At 29.3% G+C, this 8,914-nt stretch overlaps 1 protein-coding gene across 2 annotated transcripts; it reads right to left on the bottom strand.

The window, feature by feature from the left end:
• Positions 1–1,889: 1,889 nt before the first annotated feature.
• Positions 1,890–4,701, bottom strand: LOC124941366 (eukaryotic translation initiation factor 5-like). Of its 2 annotated transcripts, none has more exons than XM_047481676.1 (2): positions 4,542–4,701; positions 1,890–3,658 (listed from the first exon to the last, which is right to left on the bottom strand). In XM_047481676.1, exon 2 carries the CDS (start codon positions 3,351–3,353, stop codon positions 2,076–2,078), a length of 1,278 nt encoding a protein of 425 aa, XP_047337632.1. In that variant the 5' UTR covers positions 3,354–3,658; positions 4,542–4,701; the 3' UTR covers positions 1,890–2,075. The 2 variants fall into 2 exon arrangements, with proteins under 2 accessions (XP_047337632.1, XP_047337631.1); XM_047481675.1 differs by having other exon boundaries at positions 1,890–3,655; positions 4,542–4,699.
• Positions 4,702–8,914: the final 4,213 nt, after the last annotated feature.

Here is an 8,914-nt window from a genome sequence, read left to right as displayed (position 1 = left end):
GTACTACCATTTAAAAAAAAGTATGATAATTGTGAAAAAAAAAATAATTAAATAAAAACTTAAGTTCAATCGAAAACCGTTTACAAAATATATATAATATTTATGAAAATAATTAATAAAATATATAATTAAATTATTACCCGTATACAGGTTAAACCGGTAGAATAATAGTTAAACCGAAAATCAAACCGTTTTACTGGTAAAAATTAGTTATCCGGTAAGTTAACGGTTTGGTTCAGTTATCGAAAATCGATTTTTTTAATAATCCTAGGTGTCATGCTACTTCTCTTCCCTTACAAAAATAAATATATAAGGTCAAAGTGATGATTCATAAATTGTGTGTTTAAATGTGGATTTGTTGGTGTTGTTATTGTCTACCAATACATACAAGAATTAGGAAGGATGGGCAACAAGTATGGAGAAATGTTGTTTTTGATTGCTGCGCCCTTATGCATAAATGCCTTTGTTGGAGTTTATGTCAAAATTGGAACATACCTTTGAAGAAGTCACCAAAGTTATCAGCTTTATACATTTGTTTTGTTAATTGTTTCTTTTTTTCTGTTTGTAAAGGCAGTTGTGTTAAAGCTTTGAACTCTTTGTCTTTATTCCTTAAATTTTCTTGTAAGATTCAGGACTAGGCATGTCTCTAGCTTGTCTTTAAAACTCATGTGGTTTTTTTCTTTTTTTAGTTTTATTTAATAAAATGGTATTAGTTCGTTTTCTCAAAACAAAAAAAAAAATAAAAAAAATAAGAACTTTTACAATTGAAATTTTAAGTTATGAGAGATGTATATGAACTTAATCTCATATGATAATTTTGACTTTGAAATTTTAATTTTGAATTAAGTGTATTTTTAAATTAGTTCATGACAAATTATGTCAGGATTTTGAACTGGCATATTTATTTTGATAATTGTCTTTGCAATAATATTTGTTGGTAGACTATGAATTAACAAAAAAAAATAACATATTCTTATAACCCACTAAAACAGTTTTAAGTATAAAAATCTTTATTATTATTTTCTATGAATTAAGAAGAAATAGTATGACCCTCCCAGCATCACTCACTCACGCTCCCAGTTTAAATAAGTATACAAACTCTTATTTAAAAAAAACTACAAATTTCAAGCACAAAATTAAAGTGGTCATAAGATAGGTTTTTAAATTCAAAATAATAATAATAATTATTATTATTATTTTCCTGATATTTTGACAGGGCATCGGATCAGTTCTACTGACACAGGACTAACAAAAATCTTCCAGCCATATTTAAACATAAAATCTTCTGACTTCTGTATTTGAAATGATATTTTGAAGGAATTATCTTATGTTAATTTATTAAATATCTTTTATATAAATATATTTAGATTTTATGGATATAATTATTTGAAAAATATCTAAATAACCCCACCTCAAATATATTTAAACTTGAAATGAGTAATTTATTATAAAAATAAAAATAATAAATCATCAATCCACTTAAGATATCTTAATTTAAGATTTTTTTTTATTTTTTTATTTTTTTTGTTAATGAGAGAATTAACATCACACCATGATTTATTCCATTTCTATTAAAACACTCAAATGGGTATTCGATTCAAAACGAACCTTTTAATTTTATTCAAAAAACACTCTAATGGATATTGCCCTCCAATTCAATTCAAAACACGCCCTTTAATTTTATTCAAAAACACTTGAATTGGTACCCTCCTCCCTTCAAAAATTGAAGAGTAATTACACCTTCTACTTCCATTCAAAACACTCATGAAAAAAATTCAACCTCCACTTTCATTCAAAATATTTTAATAATTATTATTAAAACAATCTCAAATAAACCACAAAAAGCACAAACTTATAAGATAAAACAAAGAAACAAAACAAGGATAATTAAATTCAATAATAATCCACTTAAAAAAACAAACATTAATTGAAAACCAGCAACAACTCCACTAAATAAACCATAAGTAGTTCCACTCACACAATAGAAGAAAAAGGTCCCAAAAGCCACAACCTAATCCTTCTTTATTCTCAAATAAGTAAAAACCAAAAACAAACCAAAACAAACCTTAAAATCCTCATTCTTCATCTTCACTTTCAGATTCAGCACTCTGAAGCCACTCAATAAAAGGCTTAACATTCTTCCAAATTGAACTCCCTTTGTTACTCCCAACCAAACCCTTCTCGTACCATTCCACGATAAACTCCTCTTCCAAAACATCCATATCGTAAAGCGCCTTCAGCACCAGAGCAACTTCCTTCAATGCATCCGTATTCGTTTTCCCACAATAATTCTCAATCGCTTCAAGCAGCACCAGCTGAGATGAACCCTCCCCTTGAACAGCCGCAAGATAATTCTTCTTCTTCACAACTTCCTTTGAGAAACCCTTGCCAATTCCGTCAAACATAGCTTCAAACAATGCCTCCATTATCTCCTTTGGAGATTCAGTTAATGATTCAACAAACAATTTAAACTGAGCTGCGGATGAACCCTTATCCAGAAATTCTTTAATTGAAGCAACCAGCTTCAAATGTGCCTTGACCGCCTTTGGCTTCTCATCTTCTTCTGTCGATAGCATAACCATACCAGCAGTAACAGCACTCAGCTGTTCCTGAATTCGCTGACGGGCAGCCTCTGCTGATGTGTCTGTCAGCCATTGGACGTCGTCGCCAGCATCATCATCATCGTCATTGTCCTCGACTGCAACAGATTCGGTCTCATCGGCTTGGCTGCCTTGAGGAGAATGATCTTCGTCTTTCTTTTTAGACGATGTTTTCGCCACAGTAGTTCCCTTCTTTTTAATAGCATCTTTTTTCAGTTTCTTCTGCTCTTCATCGGCCGCTTCACCTTCCTTGAGACGTTCCTTCTCAGCTTTCCTCATCGCCTTCTTATCCTTTGAACCCTTTTTCTGTTCTGGCGGGTTTTTAACTATAAACGTAGTGAGCTTATCCCTCATATCAACATCAGAAATAAATCCACAAGCAATGCACTTCAGAGTGATCATTTGCGACTTCGATATGATTACTTCAGTCTCTGGATTCCCACACCCATAGCATTGAACATATTTCTTGATAAAATTCTCGAGAAGACCCGCAAGCTTGGAAGTGTCGTGTGCCCCGTTTACATGTGAGGTTCCAGTTTTCTCATCAAATTTCGATTGGGCTCCGAGCTCACATCCAAAGTATTTCGTCGTATAAGAAGCAGGCCTACCTAGGGCTTTCGCGATTTCAACCATGTTGACTACGTTAGTCTTAATGCCATTTCCACGCCCTTCAATCTTTGTCAACATTCTCGGCATCTTGTAACGATAGAAGGCGTCATCCTTGTTTCCAGCACCGATATTCTGAAGAGCCATGATTGGAACCTGGGGCTGCTTTTGCGTTAATCAGTGTTCTTTTTGAAGAATTGAGTTCCGTTGAATGGAAGAGTGCTCTCGAACTGCCAAAAGTAATTGGGATAGCTAAAGTCTTCAAGCAGCTCAAGATGCATGCAAATGGCTGAAGAATGTATCTCCTTTTTTCTAGACGTAGGGCAGTACTCTCCAAGCAATCCAATAGATAATAAAAAGGGAGATGCTTGTTCAGACATAAAAGAAGGTTTTAACGTGACACGATCCACTTTTGCTAACTGTATATTACACACCAAACTCCAATTATCCTGCTATAAAACAAAGTTAGAAACAGGAAATTGATCTAAATATCATCCAACAGAAACGAATTCAAATCAATTTAATGCACAATTCAACCATCAATGGTTACAAAGGAGATACATAAACCTAACCAATTCAAATGTTTCAATAAACAGGAAATCCTTTTAAAACTTATAATACACTTCATGAATAACTTCTGAGAAAAAACAACGAATAACCATATGAACTGGCAAAGTTCTGATGCAAATCCAAAAACGAAAGCAAAAGTCAAATAATAGATCATCAAATCTTATCTAAATTTAATGAACAATTAAAACCTAGCCAATTCAAAACTGTAGATAAGACTATTAAACTGTTTCAATAAACAGAAAAGCCTTTAAAAACGTATAATACACTTCATAAATAACTTCCGAGAATAAACAAGGAATATCCATATGAACTGTTAAAGATCTGAAGCAAATCCAAAAAAGAAAGCAAAAGTCAAATTACAGATCTTCAAATCCTATTCCTATTCAAATTACCTAGTTCTGCTACACCTTATCAAATCGAAACGCTCAGCTGAATAAAATCATAGTTACGTATTCTAGTTGATCAAACTAACAAATAATGAATCAAATCCATAACGATGAACAAAATAACTAGATAAAAACACGAGATCTATAAAATTCATCAATTAACAAGATTACGCAACATCAAATTTACATCGAAAAACATAACAAAACCATAATAGATCGAAATAAACTTAACTAACTGATCTATCGATCAACCGAACTCTTCCGATCGAAATACAATACGAATAAATCGAATACATAAACAGATCTAGAGAATTCAAAGGCAATACAGGTAGATTGAGTCGATGTATAGATAATGAAAGAGAGAAGAATGATGATATACCTTATTAGATGATGATTAGAGAGAGAACGATGAATGAAAACGACGCTGGCCTCTTACGGTGGATGTGAAACGAATGAAGACTGGTAGCCTAAGAAGGGATCTTATATAGTGAGAGATGATGGAGAGGAGAGATAAGAACCCTAGGCCGCGTGACGAATTAGGGCAAACGCCTTCAGCCGACTTATAAATTTTCTGAAAATATTTTAATTTTATTTATGTCCTTCTAATTTTATTATATTTATTTATTTTACTTTAAGTTTTAAAATATTTATTCTTTTACCTCTCTTTTTCTTCTACTTTTTCTTTTTGAATATTTCTTTTTTATTGCTTTATTTTTTATTTTTAATAAAGGTGCATATTTAATAGCGTGTCTGTTTCTGAGCTTCTAGATAATTATTATATTTTTTAAAATTAAAATTTATTTTACCAAGTTTCTCATATTTATCACTTATAATATTTTTAGTGATTTTTTTTAATTTATAATATATTTTTTATTTAAAAATAACATAAAGTTTTTTAAATATATATAATTTTATAATTTGTTTTTGAATTTTGAGAATTTATAGGAAAGCGACGTCACATAATTACTTCATTGAAAAAGAAAATATATGTGAGGAAAGAGATTAAAACCTAACAACCAATTCAATCACAAAGTTCAACTTTATATTATTTAAATTTAAATTAATTTAATTTTTTATTTTTTATTTAATATTTTAATATATTATCACATCTACTTTTTTTAAAAGAATTCCGTAATTCATAACTTTTTTTTGTTTTTGTAATTATTTTAATTATTATTATTATTATTATTTATATAAGAGGAAATGTCAACCTAATTTAAAAAAGATTTTTTTTTTATTAGTAAATTGAATAAAATATTAAATAAAATTAAGAAAAGTGGTACGGGAGGAAATTTGGGAGAGAACAAGCAAGTAAATAACTTGAAGAGAAATAATTTTTTTTAATTTTTCAGTGATTGGGCAACATAATTTCTTTTAAATTTTCCTCTCACAAATTTCCTCATCAATTATTTCTCTAAAATTAATACGCATGTATTTCGTGCATTTGTACGAGTAATAATATAAAAAACCGTGAAAAAAATATTATGGTAAAATTTTTATGAGCGGACCAACCCACAATCCGACTCAAGTATTCATTTACTCTCACATATATTCAAATTAATCACAGTTCTTGACCCTCGAACTTATATTGTTAAAATGTCACGGGTTTATCAAATTTTGGGTTGAATTTAAAATATAAAATTTTATTAGTCTAATTGGTTAAAAAGTTATACTTGTTTTGTTAGGTTGCAAGTTCGAATCATACCTATAACATTTTTAATTTTATTTTTAACGGTTGTAAGTTTATGGGCGGGTCAACCCACAATCCGACCCAAGTATCCATTACTCTCACATATATCCAAATTAACCACAGCTCTCAACCCGGTAATCCATTAACCACACTCAACCCGGTAATCCATTAACCACAGCTCTCAACCCGGTAATCCGGACACTTTAAAAATTAAGCAGCATTATATATATATAGATGAGCTGATAAATTAGTAATTTTAAAAATTAAGCATCATTATATATATATAGATGAGCTGATAAATTAGTAATTTTAATTAAAATAATTTTATTTAATAAATAATTTTTTTATTAAATTAAATATAAAAGACTATTAAATGGTAATTTATTTTTTATAATTATTAATTATATTTATTTAAAGATAATTATTGTTAGTTTATATGCTTAAGTTGTCTTAGGTGTTTTTTTTAATAATATGTAGAGAAAAATAGTTTTGAAGATATGAGATTTTTTTAAAATAAAATATTTAAAAGGTTTTGATTTATATAAATAAAATAAAATAAAAAATAATAATTTTATTTTTTTTTATTATTGAATTGAGTGATTTATTAAAGAGAAGACTGACCAATGTTCTCAAAATCCAACAAGGCTTTAGTTTTGATTTTATAAATATATATATATATATATATATATATATATATTATTATTATTATTATTATTATTATTTTTTAAAGGTAGATATAAAACACCTAGGTTGCATGAGTAATAACGATGAAAATATAAACAAAATAAATTTAATAAAAAGTTATAATAATATGTAATTCAATGTTTAAAATTCTTAATAAATCATTAAATAATATATTAAAATAAAAAATAAAGCACTATCAATCCACATTTTATTTACTTCAGTAAAATAACTTATTTTTTCATATATTTCATCACATATTTTTTCTTAATTAACATTTCATTTTGTGACATTACACTTTGGTCAAATCACAAATATTACCAATATTTTTTTTACCCTCATTTTTGCCATCAATGCTCAATCATCTCATTCCACATTTATCTATACAAATTTAAATCGGACTTCTCATCTCGTGACTTTAATTTTCACTTCGGTTAAACAACAAATTTTTTCGCATATTTTAACAACCAATATCAATTTATTTCCTAGTTGACCTCTATCTTTATACATTATTTTCACTTCGACTAATCAAAAATCATCTCATTCCATATTTATCCACTAATCACAATCGACCTTTATTCTCTCGAAGACCTTATTTTAACTTCATCAAACAACACATCTTCTCACATATTTTATAATATATAACCCGTCATTTTTATCCTCATTTCGGCTAACCATACATTTTATTCCACATTTATCCACCGCAATTGACCTCTTATCTCGTTACCTTATTTTTATTTTGACTAATTAACCATCTCATTCCACATTTATCAACTAATTCACAATCGATCTCTCATCTTGAGATATTGATTTCACTTCGTAAACTCATCTCCTAACATAATTTACAATATACAACCCGATCTTTTTTATCCTCAATTCGGCTAATCATCCATCTCATTCCACAATTATACACCCCAATAATCGACCTCTCATATGTGACCTTACACTTTCATTTTTGTCATATCAATCATCGATTTCCAACATCACCAATCTCTTTTACTCTTCACTCGGGTCACCAATCATCAACTGACCTCTTATCTCGTGACCCATCTCCTCACATATTATACAATATACAACCTAACTTTTTTATCCTCACTTCGGATAACTAACCATCTCATTACACATTATCCACACCCTAATCAACCTCTCATATTGTGTGACCTTACACAATTCTATTTCAGTCAAATTAACCATCTCCAATATTACCAATCTTTTTTACCTTCACTTTAAATCATAAATGCCCCAATCGACCTCTCATAGTGTGACCTTACTTACTTCGATTAATCAAAACCATCTCATTCCACATTTATATCTCACTAATCTCAATCGAACATCTCATCTCGAGACTTTACTTTCATTTTGTTCAAACAATCCATCTCCTCACATATTTTACAATAAATACTCAAGTTACTTATCCCCAATTCGACTCACCAGCCCATCTCATTTCATATTTATCCACTCTAATTGGACATCTCATACCGTGACCTTAAACTTTCACTTTGGTACATTACCAATCTCTTTTACCCTCATTTGGCACACCATTCCTAGTCCGCCTTCTTCTATAGGAGTGCAAACATCCTCCCATTTGACTTTTTTCCCTCATCTGCCTTGTGTTCCCTATATGTAATCTCTCATGATCCTATCGATTTCAGCCATTACTTTCTTTGGGATGAATATTTGTTGTGCATAGTAGCCAATAATTTCAAAGATGACTCTTTTAACTAGCTCGATTCTACCTGCATAAGACAATTTTTTTGTAGCCCAACCCAAGACATAATTTCTAACATTTTCTACTAGTTGTCTAAATTGATTATATCGGAGTTGTTTTGATGACAGGAGTACTCCAAGGTATTTCACTGATAGTTCACCTTCCTTGATTCCCATAATATTGAATATGTTTTCTTTCATTTCTTCATTAAGCCCTCCATAGAAAGCATGACCTTTGTCATCATTGATGTATGAATTTGTAATACTCGAAAAGATTGTTAGAGCTTCCTTGATTATACTAACAGATTCAACATTCGCATAAGTCACAAAAAATAGATCATCTGACAAACGTATATAGGTTATTGCTTCTTCTTTACGGGTGAAATTTGAAATGATAACTTCTCAAAAACATTTTAAAAATGCAGTCATCATTATGTAACATTAACACGGTTAGACCACTTAAGATTGTTAATTTATATTTATAATTTTGTGTATGCAAATATAATTTATATGAATAACAATTAATATATATATATATATAACATTTGTATTTTTAAAATATTTAATAAATACTAATTATTTTTAATATATTTAAATTAAATATTTATTTTTAAAATTTAATAATTTTTACTATGATTTATTATATATATATGAATGAATTGTTATTGTAAATG

This window comes from Impatiens glandulifera, chromosome 6 (genome assembly GCF_907164915.1).
Source record: "Impatiens glandulifera chromosome 6, dImpGla2.1, whole genome shotgun sequence".
NCBI lineage: Eukaryota > Viridiplantae > Streptophyta > Magnoliopsida > Ericales > Balsaminaceae > Impatiens > Impatiens glandulifera.
Note: the sequence above shows the minus strand (reverse complement) of the source record. Positions and strands in the feature narration are given on the sequence as shown.

Coding starts and splice junctions, on each gene's coding strand:
- LOC124941366 (XM_047481676.1), bottom strand. CDS start 3,353: ATGGCTCTTCAGAATATCGGTGCTGGAAACAAGGATGACGCCTTCTAT.